The 21,150-nt window shown below is 39.8% G+C and overlaps 3 protein-coding genes across 5 annotated transcripts in view; 1 reads left to right on the top strand and 2 right to left on the bottom strand.

Moving 5' to 3' along the window:
* prkg2 (protein kinase cGMP-dependent 2) overlaps positions 1–4,673 on the top strand; it is a 28,209-nt gene extending 23,536 nt beyond the window's left edge. Inside the window, exons 13-19 of the mRNA XM_046385909.1 lie at positions 250–339; positions 520–661; positions 1,073–1,236; positions 1,466–1,588; positions 1,994–2,056; positions 2,439–2,505; positions 2,623–4,673. Coding sequence (XP_046241865.1) covers positions 250–339; positions 520–661; positions 1,073–1,236; positions 1,466–1,588; positions 1,994–2,056; positions 2,439–2,505; positions 2,623–2,718 — 745 coding nt within the window. The 3' untranslated portion in view covers positions 2,719–4,673. The remainder of the gene's footprint in view (positions 1–249; positions 340–519; positions 662–1,072; positions 1,237–1,465; positions 1,589–1,993; positions 2,057–2,438; positions 2,506–2,622) is intronic.
* Positions 4,674–6,038: 1,365 nt separating this feature from the next.
* On the bottom strand, positions 6,039–14,035 carry bmp3 (bone morphogenetic protein 3). Its single transcript, XM_046385910.1, has 3 exons — positions 13,254–14,035; positions 11,214–12,139; positions 6,039–9,079 (listed from the first exon to the last, which is right to left on the bottom strand). The coding sequence occupies exons 1-3, from the start codon at positions 13,528–13,530 to the stop codon at positions 8,888–8,890; spliced, it is 1,395 nt and encodes a 464-aa protein (XP_046241866.1). The 5' UTR covers positions 13,531–14,035; the 3' UTR covers positions 6,039–8,887.
* Positions 14,036–17,683: 3,648 nt separating this feature from the next.
* The window catches only part of cfap299 (cilia and flagella associated protein 299), a 67,324-nt gene continuing 63,857 nt past the window's right edge, over positions 17,684–21,150 (bottom strand). For all 3 annotated transcript variants that reach the window (XM_046385904.1, XM_046385905.1, XM_046385906.1), the window contains 2 exons: positions 17,887–18,025; positions 17,684–17,809 (listed from right to left, as the gene is read on the bottom strand). In XM_046385904.1, the coding sequence (XP_046241860.1) occupies positions 17,933–18,025 (93 nt within the window). In that variant the 3' untranslated portion in view covers positions 17,684–17,809; positions 17,887–17,932. The remainder of the gene's footprint in view (positions 17,810–17,886; positions 18,026–21,150) is intronic.

Genomic DNA, 21,150 nt, shown 5'->3' with positions numbered 1-21,150 from the left:
TTCAGTATTTAATAGCAGGGAATTAAGTTTGAGTAATGTTGTAGTTTAACAAATGAAAGCTAATGTGGACTACTTGGGCCAGTGATTATTAAATGTGAGTGCACCCCACTAACTTACCAGTGATATATAAATTCAAGCCTGGAAAATAATAGTACAAATATATAATTAAAACAGCACAATGCAAATCCTAAATGACAGAACAAGATTGTTACTTTGAAGGTTATCACGTCTCTGCTTCTCTTACTCCAGACTATATCGCACATTTAAAGATGACAAATATGTGTACATGCTGCTGGAGGCCTGTCTGGGAGGAGAGATTTGGAGCCTACTCAGAGACAGGTAGGAGAGACCACCTACTGACTGATGCCACAGATGCTGTTATGTTCTTGAAAACTTGCTGGATTGTTCCATAAAATGATCACTGTTGGGTTCCCACTTATGCCTCTCTGCTTCTTGAACAACATGGGATCTGACCTTGCTTGTCAGCAAAAAGTTTAAATTTGTTTCTCTTGTCTTTAGGGGGAGTTTTGATGAGCCCACTGCCAAATTCTGTGTTGGCTGTGTCACTGAAGCTTTTGATTACCTCCATCGCAAGGGTGTCCTCTACAGAGACCTGAAGCCTGAGAATCTCATGCTGGATACTGAGGGATATATCAAATTGGTGAGTGTGCTGTCAGTGATTGAAGATATTCTGTTTTTAAAACATGAAATAACTGCAGCCACAATTGGCAGGATGGTCTTGTTAGTTGTAATATTGTGGTCTTGTAGTCAAGTCTGGACAGAATTTTACATTGTATGATTGGTTGACAATTCAAGAAATCTTTGGCTTCAACACATGCAAGCCTCAAAAGTTCTCTTTCAAGCTTTTATGTACATTGACTTGCTTTTTAAACACTTACAGTGACTGTAGCATTTGTATTGTGCTTATAAAATAGGGATAAATCTATTCACCCATGAAGGGGTTTTTGCAAGATCTCAAGATAGCCAAGGAGAATCTGAGGTGTTTTTTGGAGAAGTACTAAAAATTCCACAAATGCCTTTTTCATGTTAAGTGATCAACTGGTTGACACAGGTTGACTTTGGTTTTGCCAAGAAGATCAAATGTGGCCAAAAGACTTGGACCTTCTGTGGGACACCAGAGTATGTGGCCCCTGAGATCATCCTCAACAAAGGCCACAACTTCAGTGTGGACTTCTGGTCTCTGGGCATCCTGGTGTTTGAGCTACTTACTGGCAGGTCAGTGCCTGTGGTAATCTGTGCTTCTAGTGCTTCCATTTTCTCTGTAGCAAGACTTTCTTGAAATAGATCACACTGTAATCATCTGTCATCTAGTTATCACTTCGATCTCCTACCACTCATTTGCTGTAATTATTGTATGCTGTCTTGAGTACTCGTGAAAAGCTTCACTCCAACAAACCTCAGCTAAAGGAATTACATCTCTGTCTTTGTTTCCTCCACTGCACAGTCCTCCATTCTCAGGGAGTGACCAGATGATGACATACACTTTCATCTTGAAAGGCATTGAGAAGATGGACTTCCCCAAGAAGATCACCAAGAGATCTGAAGACCTCATACGCAAGCTATGCAGGTAACAGCTCACACTTGCAGATCAACATTCACATCTGAAGCCACCAATCCATCACGTCATTCAGCTACCAAATATGTAAGAGCAAAACTTGATAAATTCTGAATAAGAGAAGACAAATTTGGGATAGTAATCCAATCTAGGTAGTTTGAGGTGGGTCTCATGTAATCAAGTCAAAATTTGCTGAGCCTTTGAGTGTTAAGGTCAACCGAAACCCAGATGTGCAACTAAATTGAGTGGAGACAGTGTCTTCACATGTCTAAGCTCTGGAATTAACCTGAACAACGAATTGGCACCAATCACAAATATTAATATCCAGTATTTGAATAAACCAAGACTACTGTAAAAAATAAACCCCAAGTTTATTTGGGTCTAAATAGCCATTTTCCACCCTGATCTACTTTACAGGCGGAATCCTTCAGAGCGACTGGGCAACCTCAAAAATGGAATAACAGATATCAAGAAGCACAGGTGAGAAGGAAATGGCTCACTTTGTTTCTCATCTCAGTGGGAAGATTAGCCACAGAAATTATCACTGAATATTATGAATGTGGGCCAGCAGCCTATGACTGCAGCAATTAGACAATCACTGAACAAACTGTACAAGAACAAAAACTTATCACGTTATTGGACTTAATATACTCTTCATACTTGACATTCTTTCAGCCAAACATATTCCCAGGATTAGGTGTCAAGTTCTGTATATCTGAGGATCAGTTTGGTCAGAGAAAGCACTATTATCAAGCTTTAATTTGAAACATTTGTGTCATGTTTCTGCTGTTACACACATGAAGAAAGAAATATAGACTTACTTATGGATATGTTTTACGTGCTCTCCATAATGGTTCTGCAGGTGGTTTAATGGCTTCAACTGGGAGGGACTGAAGGCGAGGAGTTTACTTTCTCCACTGAAAAGAGAAGTAAGTATACTTTCGATACTTATCCACACTTGTAAAAATAAGAATCTTTAAAGTTCCAACACAAAGAAAAATACTATGACCATCTTTCCTCCTTCCTTGCCTTCTCTTCCACAACAGCTTACAGGACCGACAGATCACAGCTATTTTGACAGCTACCCTCCAGATGAGGACAGTCCTCCTGATGAGCTGTCTGGTTGGGACATGGACTTCTGAGACTTTCTGCTCAATTTTTCCACTATTTCCCTCCATTGCACACCTTTAGAACAAAAACCTAGTGGGCAAAGTGTTTTCAGGTGGCCTAAAATCACTTCGGGCAGCCATTGTGGAGGTCCTCAGGTTCTGGGCAACGGTAGTTGAATTTAACTAGCTACTTACTGAACACAAATGAACAGATATAGGAGGTATTCTCTTTTGAGTTTGACTGTCAACAGGTGTTAAACTGGTGTTAAAGACCTTCACTGTCATTTTGATAAATATATCCGACTGACCTCTGAGCTAATCAAGTACAGTGTAGTGCCAATAATGGTACAATAATAGTGGCATCCAGCATTTAAGTTAAAAATAAGTATTATTTTAATACCAGATTCCCAAAGTTAACTTTTTCACTAAGCCTAATTCCACATTTCCAGTTATTCATGTGTTAAAACTCATGTAGTGTTTACAATATGGTGGACAGGAGCTACCATTCAAAGAAGAAGCATTGAAAACAAGTCAGATGGCCAAAGGCTGTCCATTTTAGTCACCTGAAAGAGAGAGTGATATGTTAATGACATTTTCACCACACACCAGCAGCAGAGGGAAGCGACTTCAAAAATATCCTCAATTTTAATTCTGGATAATTACTGATTACAGTTTTAGCCTGCAGGACAGTTACTAAGAAATAATAAGAAACTGTGTGTCCTGGATAACTAAGCGAACCTCCTCAAGCTTCATTTCAAAGTATTTTGGAAGGAGTAAGTCTTGAATCAGTGTTTTGTGTCACTGTATTTGTAATGTTTTGACATTCCTTAATCAGTCTACGCCCATATAATAATCTTTTACAAATACCTCTAAAATGTTGTTTTCAGACTTTTCTCTGGGCCCTCAAGATGTGATAGTTAGGGAACAGTGTAATGCAGCTGCAAAGTTCTTATTTCTTACAGCTGAGGGAATTTGTGATTACATCTGCAGTTTATGGTTGTAGAGGAACGGAGGTGTGTTGGTAGACGATAAATGTGGAGATGACATTGCAGAAAGAAGAAGGAGAAGACATTCTGCATAACTGCTGAGACGGCATCTAACCACGATGCACTGCTATCCCATATATTAAGCATTTGTGCTAGGAAGCATCAAGAGTGTCTGTTTCTGTGCCAATAGTGTTATCCCCACAGTCCCTCCACTGCCTAAAATATTCATGCACAAAAACATGAACACCTTCTTCACTTGTTACAGAGTGTGAGCATCCTGCGGCGGGGTGCCTGACCTGAAGAAATATTTACCTTTTTGAAGCAGAGTCAACTTTGCAATTTCCAGCTTCTTAAGGAGAAAGGAAGCAATGCTTGGTCTGGGGCTTTGATGTGAGGAGGAACAGGGTCAATTTATTGAAACCATTTACGCAGTCAATTTATTTAAACCATTTGGGTTTACTATAAATTGGCTGCATACATGTATCTATGTATATACTGTGTACTGTAAAGCACAAGCAGCAAAAAGACAAAATTTATATGATACAAGCTAGTTCTTCTTTTATGTATACCTTAAAAACTGGGTCAGTTTGTAAATATAACATCTGTACACATTGACTGGTGAATGTGTGTGTACATTATGTACAGTATGTGATAATGACTGTGTATGGAAACACTCCAAATTCTTAGAGAAGCTGTGGCCTTAAAATAATAACTACTGATTTCAGGGTACAGCTGTGTTTAATATTTCAGATAGAGTTTCTTGGTTTTTTTTTTTTTTTAAAAAAAGACTTTTTGCAGTTCATCTTGTTTTAGATTCGTCAGCTTCATTTTTGTTTGATGCCACAATAGTTTATTAGTATGTGTTTTATTTTCTTCCCATCATGTGCAGACCACTCATTGTGAACATTTGATTTGTCAAGCACTGGGGCAATGTAATAACAATGTTAATAGATGCATTTCATTTAGTTCAGCGTCATGTCTGAACCTAACCTGATAATCAAGGTAAATCAAGGTACTCCGGCTTCCTCTCACAATCCCAAAGACATGCACGTCAGGTTAATTGGCTAATCTATATTGCCCCAATGCCCCTAGGTGTGTGATTGTGTGGTTGTCTGTCTTTGTGTGTTGGCCCTGCGACTGACTGGCGTCCAGTCCAGGGTTTACCCCGCCTCTCGCCCGCAATTAGATGGGATAGGCTCCAGCTTCCCGCAACCCTGACAGAAAAATGATATAAAAATATATGGATTTTTCTCTCACTTGTAGCGCTGTTTATCCATCTAGACTGTTTTGTGTGTTGCTGAGTTTTGCAGACTATTTTCTTTCTACGGAACACCACTCTATCAAAGTGCAGAAGAAGTAGCTAGCTTAGTCAGCTATCCGCTCATACATGAGTAGCTACACACTCCCTTCTATGTGATTAAAACAGATCCTACCTGAAACTGTTCACAACAAGTTCTGTGGATTATGGCGAGTAACCGGGTCATGAGTTCTGGAAAGACATAGTTGTTCTTGTATGGTAGGCGGTTCCATAATACTTCAATGCATCTCTACGGCAATTTATCTCCAGAATTCAGCAACTCACGCCAAAACAAAAGGAGACAACTGCATTTTGAATTTTGGGTGAACTGTCCCTTTAAACTTGCCTCCAAAGCACTGATTGACTGATTGTCTCTCCAACCAGTTAAACACTGAGCCAGTGAGCAAACACCCATCCTATTTGGACTGACGAGGAAATCTGGGATTTGGGCTGAAATTCAGAGGAAAGCCACAACCCTGTTATTGAGCATGTTGGCTTACAGGACACCTACATAAAGCATCCATCACCATCATTACACTTGCTTTACTGCAATGACAAATCAAAATGTCTGCCACCAGATTAATTTGTGTGGATTCATGACTGAGCTGTACCTCAAAATAAAGTTTTACAAAAACAAAAATGTAACCAAACTATGCAGACCTCTTGTCCTCTGAACATTGCTATCAAAGATATCAAATGTCCCTCTCAGCGTATATTTAGCACTGGGGTGCAGTGCATCCTATAATTTTATGCACACATTTTAAGCTGTTACAAGACACATACTGTGCTTTCTACAACTGCCTCTGTTGAGTGCAATCACACAAAATACATATATACTGTTTATAAAATGTAAATAACTACGTTTTTGGGGCAGTAAGTGGAAGCTGTGGACCAACAGTTATAACTTAGGGGTATTCAGTTTTGCTGTTGGATTTTGGAAATACTTTATGCTATACTTTATATCAAGGACAGTATAAAAGAAATACATTTTGAGTATTTTGCTTTGTTTGTGTGCTGTTTTGTGCCACTCTCCTTCAAAACCTCCAGGTTTAGAAACCAAGAGACCTTCATAGATAGAAGTCTTGCATACTTTTATTAATTTCTTTGAATGCTTTGTAAGGATGATCGGAGCTCAGAGGGGGGAGACCTTTAAATAGTTCACCACACCTTCACATCAGTAGTGACAAATGTCCATCACAGATATAAAGACCATCGACATGTCAGAGCTTTGATCCCCCTTTCCCAGACCACACCTCTACAAGATATGCAACAATCAGAAAATAAATAGATGCATGTTAAAGGTCATTTCCATATACAAATATATTTTATGAAGCTTATGGTACAAGCATTTCTTTTTTACCTACAGCATAACATTTACATGTTTGAACAGTGAAGTAGAATAAGCCTTAATAATCTGCTGACACACTGCTTAGTTGATGCTTGGACTTCAAAAGACATTAGCGAAGTTCAGAAGGGGGTTGGCTCTCAAATGCAGCAAAAGCAAAAGCTCCAAAAATGACTTGTATGCAGTCATCATGTCAGCAGTGTTGTATTGGCAACCAGTGGGAGCCACTCCATTCTATAGCATGACTTATTTAAATCCGTACTGGTGGAGGAGGCACAAACTGGAAAAGTATCAGTACAAAATATATAAAGTTCTGCTCATAGCTATTGACACAAAATAAATGTCTCTGAAATTTCAAAATAGTGAATTATTTGAAATACATTCTGAATTAAGTTTCACTGGTGGTCATATTTATCAAAAGAAAAAGCAAATGTTCACTCACTGTAGACTATTTTGTACCATTAAAACACTATTCTCAGCTGCTTGCTTTAACTTCAGTTTCTTTGCAAATTGAGCTCAGTTCTCTGAAGGACTGAACTCTTCTGAACAGGAGACGAATTAAAACAGTTTTTGAAAAGCATAATACATCTGTTCAAAAGGCACTTCTATCTCAGGGAGACATTAGAATGTCATCAGCATATAGTGAGTTATATACAAAAACATGTACAAATCTATGAAAACAAAAAAAACATTTGCTGCTATATTTCAGTCTATTTGCTTTGAATAAATATTTGGTCTTATGAACTGTGACAATAATGTCAATGCTGACCTAACACAAAGTACATGTAATCAAATAACACACACCCCTAATGATTTATGCAAAACCAACTCTGTACAGTAATATTAAAGGCTTATGCAACACAGGAAAACAGATTGGCTCTCCTGGATCGTTTAATATATTATATGAATTGCTCATCATTGTTTGGTTCTTATTTTTTAAAAAATGGTAAATTAAATGAAAAGATAAAGGTGAAAGCTGGGTATTACAATTGAAACCAGCAGCATATTTTAGGGGACTCATAATACACATCTCATTTTGTTTTCTTTGTATTTTTCTCTTCATCACTTCATTTGTCACTATCATTAGCAAAAACATTTCATGAGCTGTCCTTGTCATCAGAGGACTAGGATATTTTAAATGAAAATTTGGAAAAAAGAAAATAAAATTTGGAAAAAAGAAAATAAAATTTGGACAAAAGAAAAAAAAAAGCCTTTAGGAAATGTAAAGCAAAACCGAATCCAGACCAGTAGTGCAAATTGACTTTAGACCTACTTTCTTGATATCTCAGTTGATAAAAACAGATTTCTAGAAGATTATGGCAGTTTATAATAGTCTCTTAATTATTTAATGTAGTTCTATGCTGTAAATGTGACAAATCCATTTAAACATTATGTAATGGAAACATGTTCTGAACTTTAACAATGAATAAAACAGATAAGTTCAGCCTGATATCAGACTTATTGAAACCACTGGTATTAATTGGTGTTAATACCATCCATCCATCCATTTTCTATACCGCTTATCCGTCAGGGTCGCGAGGTGTTAATACCACTGGTATTTAATTTCTGAACTTATCAGGTTCAACAAAATTTCTCTTATAGCTGTTGTGCAGCACAATAGTTTCTCTTTTTGACATGCTTTATCCCTTTGTCTTTCCAAATTAAATCTGCAGTTTATTTGAATGTTTTGTTGGCGAAGCAATGGCATAATGGATTTCCTAAAATATTCCCCATTCCAAATGTTAACGAAAACCACAAAAGAGAAGTAGCTTACACTTCCACATGTCATAAACTCTTAAAATGTCTGTTCTGTACAATGATGGAGCAGTGATCTAACACAAATATGTACTGCTATCTACTGTACTGCCTACATCATAATTCTGGCTTTGGAATCTAATATATCTCTCTATAGCAGCCAAGCCAATAATTACACAATAACTTCTCATATAGTGAATAACACAGTGATAGTACAGACATAAATACATACACATTGTAACAAAAACCATGCAAGTGCGAGTCTGACTTTGTGGTAATGACCAAAGACAACTTCAAGCTATGAAGGAGAGAAAGATGAGAATGACCTCCCTCAGAGGCATCAGGTCAAAATGAGGTCATTCTTCCTGGAAAGTGATTTTTCCTTCGGTTTTTGTTTCTCTTATGCCACATTGGTATTTCTATGTCTTGATAGTGAGTTTATGATTGTATTCACCCTGCTCTCGCCCACTGGATAACTGAGCAGATATGATGAAGACATAAAGATGGACAGTGGTGCCTATGGTGAAATTGGAGCATAGAGATTTGACTTTCCATTTCAGTTATCTTCCACAAGGATAGCGCACATGATCCATTCCTTCCGATGAACACACCAGTCTCCTCTTCACCTGGAACAACAGGAAGTACTCTCCTCCAGTGCAAAAGGTACGGTAAATTGCATTTGATGGGTGTTTGTAAGAGAATGAGAGTATAATTTAAGAAACAGGAGGAGAAAAAGTTGTTCTGGCTGCATGTGTTGACTTTTTTTTTCTTTTCTGTATGACATGAGTTTTATGAGAACAGGCGTTGAAGGAAACAAAACTATCTACAGGCACAAGAATCTACAGTCATGTTGGGGTAGACTTTTAGCACCACATTCTTGTCCTCATCAAAGAAGAGGATGCTGAGGGATGACATCTTCTCTGGGACACAACATGGCTCAGGGATGCCTGGGACGACGCCCACTGCCCGCACTATGCTCTGGATGGTAGCATGGTTAGAGGGCTTCAGAGCCTAAAGCAAAAGAACAAAAAAAGGTTTTTTTTAGAAGCAAAAGATCTCCCTTGCTTGTTGTCAGCAACACATTCCTGGTCACTGTAGAAGAATGTGATTGTTATTTATGTTGTTATATAACTTTCTGCACTTCTTGTCTCATCCAGATGCAGAAGGTACCCTTGTGCGTCTGGATGAGACGCACCAGCCTTTGATTTACCTTCACTGCCAGATGATCAGGGTCAGAGCAAATGCACAATGTTACATAGTTCACAAAGTGGGAAAGTCCAAAAAGATGTGGAGGTCTGGGCTAAGTGGTGGGTCACATGACTTTCACACACAAGATCGGAGTTTACATCCCATATGAAAGGAAACACGTCACAATCCTTTCCTAAACCTAACCACGTAGTTTTAGTGCTTTACGTACTAAACTTAACCAATTTGGTTTCTAATGTCAAACACATGTTAAGACTTGTATGTCTGGATGAGATGCTAAAGGGCATGACAAAGTGTGTGTGACGAGATGTGATGAGAACTTGTTGGCAATACTTGGGAAGTTAACTGCAAAAGGCACAGAAAGCTGTTGCTGCTGTTGTTGGATCACAGAAAATCTGAGGGTCTTAGAGCTAGCTCTAGTAATAGTGGTTCCCACACCTGATCAGCTGATCCAATAGGTGACAGGGCTTTTCCCATACATCATAATAAACAAGACAGAGCACCTTTTAATAGTAGCCATTTAGCAGCTTCTAAACCTTTAGAAGCTGCATCATCATAGGATCACGAGTATGTCTGATTGAGTAGAAGACCTGCAGGAGAGGGAGGGGGCTTCCTTACGCCCCAGGCCCTACTTCTGGAACTAATTACATCCGACTACAAAGGCGGGCGACTCCGAGGTAATGAATTAAGTGGATGGAACTCATGCATTCCGGCCATGTTTAAAATACCTGTGATGTTATCTTGTCAGTAGGATCACAGGCTACGATGGGAGCTGATGTTTAAGATCGTATGAAGCACAAGTTTCTTTGTTTCTCTCACTTCTTTGTATGTTCTTGTGTTTAAAACTGTACCTTATGTTGTCTGCAACGGAAGAAAAACTTTCAAGATTGACATGTATTATGCAAGTGGCTTCCTTCTAGGTCCTTGCTCATTTTGAATATGTTTTTTGTTTTGTTTATTGTTAAGGCCAGACTTCCAGAAAATTGTATGAGGACATTTTTCATTTTCTGTTGCAAAGACATTTAGATTACAACATCTGCAGTTTGACCATTTTTATATTTATTTGACCATTGTTTTTAAATTTTATTTTTAGATCTAATGCATATATTTAAAGATCTTAATTCTTAAGATATACTGTAAAGCAGAAAAGCATGAAAGAGAACTTCTGGCAGTGCTAACACTGTAACTATTATATCGAAGCAGTTGGAGATTAAACCAGATGGCATGAATTCAAGTGAGTTTCTTCAGTATTATTGTCTATAATATAAGACAGGGAGGCTTCAGGGACTTCTGATGTTAATGTTATCTCGGTGAACATGCTACACAGTACTAACAGCAAACGGAGGACCGAGAGCTTAATGGCTAGATATACTGAAAGTTCAACATACCCTGTTTTATTAATGTAATACATACCATGTGCATATGGTATGAATAAATGTTAAAAAGTTTGAAAATGAAAAGTTTGAATGCGTGTTCTTCTATACTGTATGTTATGGTTCTGTATTGTGCGCATTGTATGCATCAGTTAATATGTATCTGAACAAGAACATCTAAAGCACATCTATATAAATTAATGTAAATATACTTGGTGACACAACAGATTAAGATGCTGGCAAAAATAACACTAAAATCTGGACCACAAGATGGTGCTGAGGTTCAAATTACAAAAAGAAGAAAACAGGTCTTTTCAAGTGTTGGTGACCACTGATTAACTGCGTTTTGTGAACCATCAGATTCTGTTACCCATCAGGATTTTCAGGGTTAGGACTGGGAGTTGAGATACAACGTGTTGGAAATATAACCAAGTAGCGCACTTGCACCTTTTGACTTGTCACCAAAGCAACGAAAAGGTTAAATGATACAGTAATCTACAACTTCCATTGCTGACACGTAGCTTGGAAACCATTGCAGAAATGCACTACAAGACTCTGAGTCTCACCTTTGGCATGGGGAACTGGCAGGACCCTGAGCAGTAGTAGGCATCAAACGACTTAGGTGATATAATCCATTCACTCCAACCGATGTCAGCAAAGTCCACTTTGAGGTATCTCCGAGCACAGTTCCTGGGCTCATTCCACTGCTTCTTTCGTGCCTTTTTAATCGTCTGCTCATCGAATTGCAGGAGGGGCATCTTGTGCCGCTGATTCTTGCGTGACTTTTTACGTGGCCTACGGGCCTGCTTGTTTTCAAAAGGTTCATATGGACTTGTCTCATCCCACCCGGCTGTCTCATATGGATACTCGGGCCCTGGAAGTTCATTGTTTTGTAATGGGAGCAGAACGTTCACCGAGCGCTTTTGCCTGGGCTGTGGCTGTTCTTGTTCGGTGTTGTTTTGTTCATGCAGTCCCAGTTTATGGAAGCCGTGTGACAGCGCGCCCTCCCCCCCTACTGGGTGATGTCTCTGGAGAGTGGCTACCACACTTTCAGGTTCTGAAATGGCAGAGTCATTGGCGTAGACCAAGATGTAGGGTGAGCGGTCTGACAGGAGCTTCTTCCAAGGCTGGGGCCCTTGTGAAGTCACATCAATCCCAATGAGCAGCTCATCATGGTTTTTGGCCTGGTTGACCACACGAGTTATGTCCTTCCACTGCCAAGATATGAAGTCCCTGTAGAGGGTGGAAACATTGATCCGAAAATGGCCCAGAGTCCTCATCTTGTTATCCACAGAGGCAAAACTCCAGATGACCATGTGGATGTGGCTGTGTCTCCGGGGGCCATGGCGGCCACAGCTTTTGGACCTGGAGCAGCCCTGGGTGCTGTTCTGAAGGTCTCCAATGTAATAATGAAGAGTGGCTGACAGAATGTCTTCTGTCTTCGTGAGGGAGGTGAGGTTGAAAATCTGCAGTTGTTTCTTGTTGAGCATACCTGTGTGTATAATAAGTAATATTATTTATAAAATGTAACACAGTGCCGGATTTCAAAAACTAACTTCAGCATTTTCTCCAATGGTATTTGAATTATGATAGTAAAATCATTCAAAGATTATGTTTAAACTTCCCCATTACTTTGGATAATCCACAAAACACAGTTTCAAAAGGCACTCATTATTCAAAGACACAGTCATACAGGTCTGTGAGTTAACCAGAAAAGGGTTTAAAACCTGGGCAGGTAAAATCAAAACTATTTGCATGGTTAAATACCTCTGAGGGTTTGAGAAAATGTGTTTGTAATCTGGTTGAACTGACCCTTTATATACTATGACATACAGCTACCAGACGATAGGAGGCAGTATAATCTAACAAACTCTGGCTGTATATGGAAACTAGTTGTCTTAAATAGTACCCACATCCAAGTGATAATGATACAGCGTCCCCTGCGTGCAATGAGCCCAATAAAATTAAAGTTACCATAAAAGTTCTTGGAGAAAAGTAACAAAAGCACCTTACATGCAGAAGCTCACTGGAGTGAAAACTCTTCAATTCTGCCGCCATACAGACAAGCTGGGCAGCTGGCAGATGTTGGCTCGAGGGGAAATCTATCTCGACTATCAGTCACTAACATCTCAAGGTGTGAAAACATTTGTATCGGCAAACGATTTTGAGTTGCATGCAGAGATCTGATGCGGAATCTCTGTTCCTGGCACAGGAAAAGGGTAACAGGTTGATCACATTTCCATGACTGGATCGACAGGTGTATTTCAGTTTCAGCTCAGTAAACGAACACGTGAATGGCACAATTTTTCACGAGTTTATTCTCGTTTGTTTCAGTTTTAAGACCTAAAACGGGAATAAACATTTCTTTTCTTCTGCATTGTGTGAGTGTTTGTGTGTGTGTTTAGTTTCCTAAACTGCGCACACATTCTGTGGCCAAACAGTTCGGTGCACTTGTATGTGTGGATAGTCCAAACTGGACAAGGAAGGAGACGTTATCAGATCTAGTTTACATTTACCAAAATTCAAATAACAAGACACGAAACTATACCCTTTCTAGGCTGGCAGAACTCAGTGTTGTTAACATGCGTAAAAGTCTGGATACCTACCCCAGTGCGCTTTGAAACTGCGGATAGTGTTGCCGTCCTTGAAAGGAAATCCAGCCCGATTGTACTTCGCGTAAAGCATCTGCATGTGTTCTGTCATTGTATCCTGTAAAAGCAGATCCTGGTCGTCTTTCATTGGGTGCATTTTATCCACCGAATGCGTAAAATCCACCTTTCGTCTCTCGGGAATATTGTCTGTTTTCAGCATCGCGCAGTATCCAACGCACAGATAAGTCCATCCGTAAAGCAGCACGACCACAAGCCGAGAGTAGAAAGCCATGCTTGAGCCAAAGCGAACGTAATAGCAGAAAAAACAATAGTTGTGAAAAACCTAGCACGTTTCCAAAAGTACTCCCTATCTCCAACAAGACATACCATCACCTGAGGAATCCTGTGTTAGAAAATGATACCACAACCTTTGGCACCAGTCACAGCAAGAGAGGAAGGTGGGCAGGAAAAAAGAAAGCGTTATCCAAGCTGCCTCTCTGCTTGTGATAAGTTGCAGGCCTAAATACCTACAGTCAGTAAATGGTAAAAGTTCCGGCGCACAGCACAAGGTGTAGTGGGACACAGAGAGCAGCGACGCTTCTAGTTTTGTATCCGAGCTCTGAGCTGATTTCAGGACCAGCAGTCAACCGTCCCCCGTCTCAGCTTTCATTGAAGGTAAAGCATGTTGTGCTTGGTATTATAGGGCTTGTGGGACCAGCTGGGTATTCCTCACACACACACATACACACACACTCTGAGGGACAGAGAGCCAGAGATAGATAGAGAGAGAGAGAGAGAGAGAGAGAGAGAGAGAGAGAGAGAGAGAGAGAGAGAGAGAGAGAGAGAGAGAGCGTTTCCTGTTCAAGATACTTTTACGCACATTCAGCCTGGGGACAAATTATCTCACGTTATCAGGAGCAGAGGGAGGCTTTTTGTCAGTTGATTCGAATAAAACTACATTAATAAAAGGACTTTCCGCCGATTTACTGAAGTGACTTCAACATCTAAACTGCTGCCACAGAACAGCCCTTCTGTGCGTAATTTCTACTCCGCAGAGCTGTGCGTCTGGGCCGCTCTGCTGAATAAAGCGGCTTATTGTCAGCATTAAAGGCTCTCTCCCCTATTTAGTTTAGTTCAATAGAGTTAAGCACACACATCCTGTACCATCACGGTCCGATCCGGATGCTGTACCGTGCCCTTCCCCCTCCCCACCGTCCCCCAGAACACCCCATCCAGCCGCCCTCCACCCCCCGCCACTGGGCTTCTCTTTCAGGGGCACTCGGGAGGAAATGATTAGGGCATTTCCCCGCCCTTGGACATCTGATGGCAATAATATTAGCATGCCATGTCTTTCATAGCAGTCAACACACTGAACAGGTTTAACCCTTTCAGCATGGAGGAGATGGGCAGGAGAGAATCGACAGCAAATCAGAGGCTGAGTGAAGTCAGCTGACAGCAAAGACCTGACTGGATAAACTCAGAATGATCATTTAAAAAATCCATCAGTGCACATAGGAGCTAAAAGATAAACAAAAACAAAAGTTTTAAATGCTTTGATAGTCCTAATGTATAACGATGTATTCTTAATATCTAAAATGTAATGAGGACCTTAGACCTTGTAAAATATAATGATTCAAAAGGTTGCAAACATATTTAAAGAATAAAGAAAGATATGACTAAATAAAAACATCGCTATAAGTTACATTTGTTTAGGCCAAATAATGGACCAGTTCATAGAAGAAAAAGTGAAATGGTAAATGTGTTTTCATGAATCTCAGTGTGCCATGAATGTTATCTCATGTGCCCAAAACCATAACTTTGTTACCTACTTAATTTGACTAACTTTGACTGCTGAAGCCTCTTAATAGCTTCAAATAAAACTTTGTAGCGAAAATTTACGCAGAACAAAGACTGCAGATGTTGTTTCTTATTGCTTAAATTGAAACAGAATAGAAGGTTGCCCAAAGGCAATGAAGTATTAAACACATACAAACACAACAGAGTTTTTTTTTTTTTTTTTTTTTAAAAAAAAAGAGGTAAAATACATCAATTTAAGGTGAAACAGGGTTTGTCACAGGGTGAAGGCTAAATAGTGCCTCTACTATCTAACGCCCAGTTTAGTCTGAATCCACTTCTTTACCTCATGTTGTGTATATTAAAGGCAAGTCAGGTCTCAAACTAATAAAACCATGCTTCAGTTAAAACCCCAACAGCTTAAGAGCCCAATAAAAAAAATGAAGAGAGATATGACCATTAAAATTAGACTTTATTGTGAAATCATTACTATTTACAGACACATGATCTGTCTGAGTGAGTTCCAGCAACTTTTTTTTTAGGTTTGGTCTTCCACAGAGGTAAGGCTCATAAACAGCAACCTGTGCATGAGTCCATGAGTACTGCTTGTTTGTCAATCCATCAACATTTTAAATTTGCCTGTTTTCCATGTGCACACCTGCTGTAGGTATTTGGAATGACTGATGCCACTTTCACGGAGGGTGGAGCAGAGCGGCACTGTTCTGTCATCATCAGTGGGCCACAGTAATGTGCTGTGGCTTGTAAACCCAAACAGCTGTGAATGAGGGTGAAATGTTCATTTGCCACCCAGTTCAGTTTGAGTTCTTACTACTGCATTAAAAACAGAGAAGGAAGATAGAAGAGAAGAAGATGGGCAGATAGTAGGATAGTCAGGTGGACACTTTGTTAATTGTGACAACCTGCGCCCCAAGGTTAAATCTGGCTGTTTAAGGAAATGACATTCTGAGAAAAATCCTTCTGCCACATTTTAATGTGCTTCTCATCCTTGTTAGTCCAGTTAGATTTGCTGAGACAATAGCAAAGACAAACCAGTTTTTTCAGCGACTTTTGAACAGAAACAGCTTTGTTTTATCATCACCCCAAAACAGGCTCTAAAATCACATCCTTTTAAAAAACCCCCAAAAACATTGACTAAGAAAACCTAAAACCAGAGCCCCATTTCCCAAACCCCTGCTTTTACAGAGCCAGATCCCACTTTTCTATGTCACCACACTTATTGTTTCAGTGTGGCCAACAGGGTCCAATTCAGTCAAAACAGACAAACAGATGCAGCCAATGGAAGGCTGCTCTGGCATCAAGGCAGTTGAGGGACATTAGAGGTGTGCGTTAGAATGAACTCATTTGTTTAGACCTCGTAACTTTCAGAGATAAATTTTGACTGAATGGATGAAGGGGAAATGAAAACAAGGGCAACTTAAATATGGTTGCCACTTAGTCGTTTAAAAGGAGTAGTTCAACATGTTGGGAAATACACTTTTTTACTTTCTTACGAAGAGTTAGAAGTGAAAATAAAAAAAACAAACAAAAAAAACCCAATACCACTCTCATGCCTGTGCATTAAATATTAATCTAGCCAGGAGACAGTTAGCTTAGTGGAAAAACAGTTAACCTTGGTAGTTAAAAAAACATAGAAAGAAATGGCCAAGAAATGGTTATCACTGTTTGGATTAAAGAAAGTGTTAGCTATAAAGCTGCTGGTAAGCAGTTTTTGTTACCTTTGAAGAGGCTCGCTGTTTCTCCATATCTCCATTCTTTATGCTAAGAGAAGCTAACAGGTTGTTAGCAAGTCTCAGAAATAAATAAGCATATAAGCACATTTCCTAAAAATGTCAACTACTTTATGAAAGAAAATGATTTTTCAAGAGAAATATGATTTTGTGATGAGAAACATACATTTGTGAAAGTACCTCGATTCAGGACTGCGTTGAATACCTTATTTCACATTTTCATTCAACAGCACTTTGGGTGAGCAATTAAAACAATAAGGGGAAGTCAAAAGTTCACATATTTATAAAAGTGGGTGCAAGACTGTAATTTGTGAGCTTATAGTCATAGAAAATGCATCTGATTTCTACCATGTGTTTCAAATGCAAACCAATGCAGAAATATAAATCCTGAAATTAAAGGGAGCAAGTTACTGAAAGTCTAACATACTTCCTAAATAATTCCTAAAGCGGGTTATTTGTAGAGTTGTCTTCCATTAAAAATGCCATAGTGAATGACTAATATGTAAATGATAGAGCACTTTGATGTCCTGTAAAGTGTGCCTTGCATCTGGGAACATGCGGAATGCTTTAAGCCCATTACCCATTCTTCCAGTCCAATTGGAGCTACCGCAGCCTGGGGGAGGACATAAAAGCAACCCCCATCATCTTTCAAAGCTCTTACGCCTTTAATTTGTTTAGACAAACAGTCCAAAACATGCCAGGCCGAAAGATGGGACAAGCCTGGGGTCCCCGAGCAGGTTCCTGCCCCCAACTCAGACTGTTGCTCAGGGAATGGAAACTGAGCCAAACTAAATGGAACACATAACAGTACAGCATTTAAAGTGAAAAAAACCCCAAAAATTCGAAAATACAATTATTTTGCAGATTCATAGGTTGTAGATTATCATAAAATGCGAGGAAACATTTGGAATCACAGGTTATTTAATAGGACACTTTCAAGCTGCTACACTAGTCCGTCCACTTCTTCCTCTGGGACTCCTCAGTTTAAAGCCATTTTTTCACTGCAGCACCTCCACCCAGATGACATGCCTGATATGAGGGGAACAGTTTGCAAATGATGGTGCAACTAAAGCAACTCAGCCAAATTAGAGACTTCCAGCGCTCACCAATATGTGCCATATGTATGAACGTGTTGGCAGCAGCCTCTGAAGCTTAGACTGTCCTGATGTTGTGGTCGTAGATGACGACATGGATGTAGAGGTCCGACTGTAGGAACGTCCTTTTGGAGTCCTCACCAGGCCCAGACTGGAACACACCACAGATTTACAGAAGTTAGTCAGGCTTGTTTGGACTGTGTTAGCTACATGCAGTGAAGATGCATCGAAACTTAAAGTGTAGAGTGGATTTCCACCATGTTTTGTTCATGTAAATCAGTGTTTTTGCCGTTTGCATTAATTCACCAATATCTGCCTGAAGATGCATGTTTTTTTATTGCTCAAGCTATCATTTTAGACTGTGTGAATGCACCAATTCACTGCACCACTTGTGCCTTTCCACTGACACTGTATGCATTTGCACTACCAACAACATTTGTTTCATTTTCAGTGATATTTAAAGCGGTATTAAGCGGCATAAACTAAAAATTAATGTTGACCACTAGGGGGCAGATAGTCTCTGAAGCAGCTACAACACACTCCTAACACACCACTAGTTTTTCAAGTTGTTCTACAAGTTAGCAAGTTAGGCACAGAATCAACCAATGAGCTTGCTGGATGCACAGGTCCCTATGTTTAACAACAACACCCTTCTTTATATACAGGCTTTAGACAAGATAAGCATCCATCCTTAGCTACAAGCTGCTACCATTTTATAAGCAAATTAGTTGCTAACTTGCCATAGTGCTCAGCATACATACATACAATTGGCATACACTGAGGGGCCAGGCGTGTCCTGAGTGATATCTGTGCCGCCCAACTGCATTTTCCTACCATGTATGAGTGGTCCAGACTCTTACATAAGGGCATATGTTACATATGGAAAAGTCACAAAATGCTACTAAATGAAGCCATGTAAATACTGTAGGTCAATCTGTAAGTATCTTGTTTTTGTGCAACAGGAACATACATTACATACAGTATTTATACAGTATTTATTTATGTTTTTTCAGCAGAAAATCTTATTTTTCCCATTTGAAAGAATGTTGGTTACCACTGTTGTTTTGCTACTCATGCTCTCTCAGTGGGGGTTTAGGTGTTATTGAGCCAGTTCATGCAAAGAAAGTCTGGCTACGTCAAAACTTGATTCATAGTGTACAGTATGCTCACGGTCTATGCAGGTGCATAGTTGTGAAAGTGGAAACAGACAACTTAGCATTTCCAAGTGGTATTATTGTTGGCGTCGCTGTCACAAAGACAACCTGATCACTTTCCATTTTCCAAGAGTAGCAACCTACCAACAACACAGAACAAAAATGTGAGTTTATTCATTCATTTAGTCTATAATGGCGACACAAAAGCAGATAGGAATGGTACCAGGCTGCCAGCCTGACTGGGTTGCCAGTAAGCCTTTGTTTTCCCAAACGATTTTGCACAAGTTGGCAGAAAAAATGTCATAACAAAAGCATGGTTTAATTCCCACCAGCATTTCCACATCCATCCATCCGTTTTCTATACCGCTTATCCGTCAGGGTCGCGGGGGAGCTGGAGCCTATCCCAGCTGACTACGGGCGAGAGGCGGGGTACACCCTGGACTGGTCGCCAGTCAATCGCAAAGACAAACAACCACACACTCTCACACTCACACCTAGGGGCAATGTAGAGTAGCCAGTTAACCTAATGTGCATGTTTTTGGTATTGTGGGAGGAAGCCGGAGTACCCGGAGAAAACCCACGCAGGCACAGGGAGAACATGCAAACTCCACATAGAAGGGCCCAGACCGGGATTCGAACCTGGAACCCTCTTGCTATGAGGCGACAGGGCTAACCACTGCACCACCGTGCCGCCCGCATTGCCACATACTACCCATTATACTCAATGTGATCATTTAGGAATAAGTGTCATCTTAAGAAAGACTAAACAACCTAAAAATCTTAGAAATGTTACTTCACCAGTTCTTTCTTTTATTTTTATGACAGTTATGCTGTATACCTGTAAGGCTATAGGCTACATGCAGCATATATAGCAGGCCTACATTTGATGGTGGATGCCTCCTCCCAAAAATCTAATGCCGAACTTTCCAATAATCCAGCCACTGTACAGTGCATTTTTATGAATTTGCTTACTAAAAACATCTGCCTATGGCCTTTTAGGGTTTGCTATGAGACTCAACCATACCAGCAAATGTTTAATTGGGGAACCAACACTATGAACTGAAAGAAGCTAAAAACAGCATAGAATTTCAGAGTTGTTGTTGATATTCGAACGACACCTTAGTCATGATAAAGAATCATTAGACTCAGTGTTAATGTAAGAAATATCTATTAATTCAGATTTCAAATGTGATCACTGCCATAGATAAAGTATGTTAGCAATTAAATAATCCAGAACTCTTTATAATAACAACTATATTCAAAGGGTGACTAGAACTGTTTATTTTCCAAGATGTCTTTTGCTACTTTCCACTGTCAGATCTCATGTCACTCCAGTACTAAGATGTGAAGCCACTGTCAACTAGGAACCTTTATTTATGGTCAAAAGCTTCGAGTGGGAGTGGATCCATAGCCAACCATTACACTCAATTTACACTTTTACCTCAAACACTCTTGTGGGTGTCCTCAAGTGAGGAGGTCTTCCTTTGGAAGTTCAAAAGAGTCTAAATAAAAAAAGACCAATAAAAAATGACTTCATAGAGACATTAAGAGAAAATGGGAAATGCTGGGTGCACTAAATGATAAGCATCCATTTTTATAGAAACCAAAATGTGGCATTAACACTCACGTCATCTAAATAAATAAATAAATAAATAAAAATAAAAAAATCACTTGGACTGAATCAAGTTATTGTCATAATATGACATCCCTATCCCCAACCCACTTCCTTGTAGGGACAGAAAAGTGGTCATGGCATGACAAAGGCAGAAAAACAAACAACCCATCCAAAATGAGTTGATGTGAGCCTTGATTTTGGAAGATTCCGCTGTGGATCTGCGGCCACATGAGCAGCTAGTGAGCTCATGGTGGGTTAAAAGGCGGATGGTCCTGTGCTTGTCTGTGCCGAACCAATCTCAGCTGAACTGAGGGCTCTGGGCACACGGGTGGTTTGCTGTGTCTGACTTCCTGTGCCTTCTCTTGTGTTTTTAATAGACAGCCTGGTCGGGGCGGTGCTCAACCGCAACTAGAACACTGTGCTGCCATTTTGGCGCTTGGCCTCAAAAACGCACTCCCCACAGCTCTGTCTGCAATTTCAAAATAGTTCAGCCCCACCAACTACTTC

The sequence above is a fragment of the Scatophagus argus genome, chromosome 4 (genome assembly GCF_020382885.2).
Source record: "Scatophagus argus isolate fScaArg1 chromosome 4, fScaArg1.pri, whole genome shotgun sequence".
Taxonomy (NCBI): Eukaryota; Metazoa; Chordata; class Actinopteri; family Scatophagidae; genus Scatophagus; species Scatophagus argus.
The sequence above is the reverse complement of the archived record's forward strand: the minus strand, read 5'-3'. Positions and strand labels throughout refer to the sequence as shown.

Bases quoted from the DNA above. Each gene is read 5' to 3' on its own strand.
- bmp3 (XM_046385910.1), bottom strand. From the start codon at position 13,530: ATGGCTTTCTACTCTCGGCTTGTGGTCGTGCTGCTTTACGGATGGACT. The intron at 12,140-13,253 runs GTAGGTATCCAG...TTATACACACAG, and splicing joins CAGTTTCAAAGCGCACTGGG to GTATGCTCAACAAGAAACAA. The intron at 9,080-11,213 runs GTGAGACTCAGA...CTTTTGCTTTAG, and splicing joins GCCAGTTCCCCATGCCAAAG to GCTCTGAAGCCCTCTAACCA.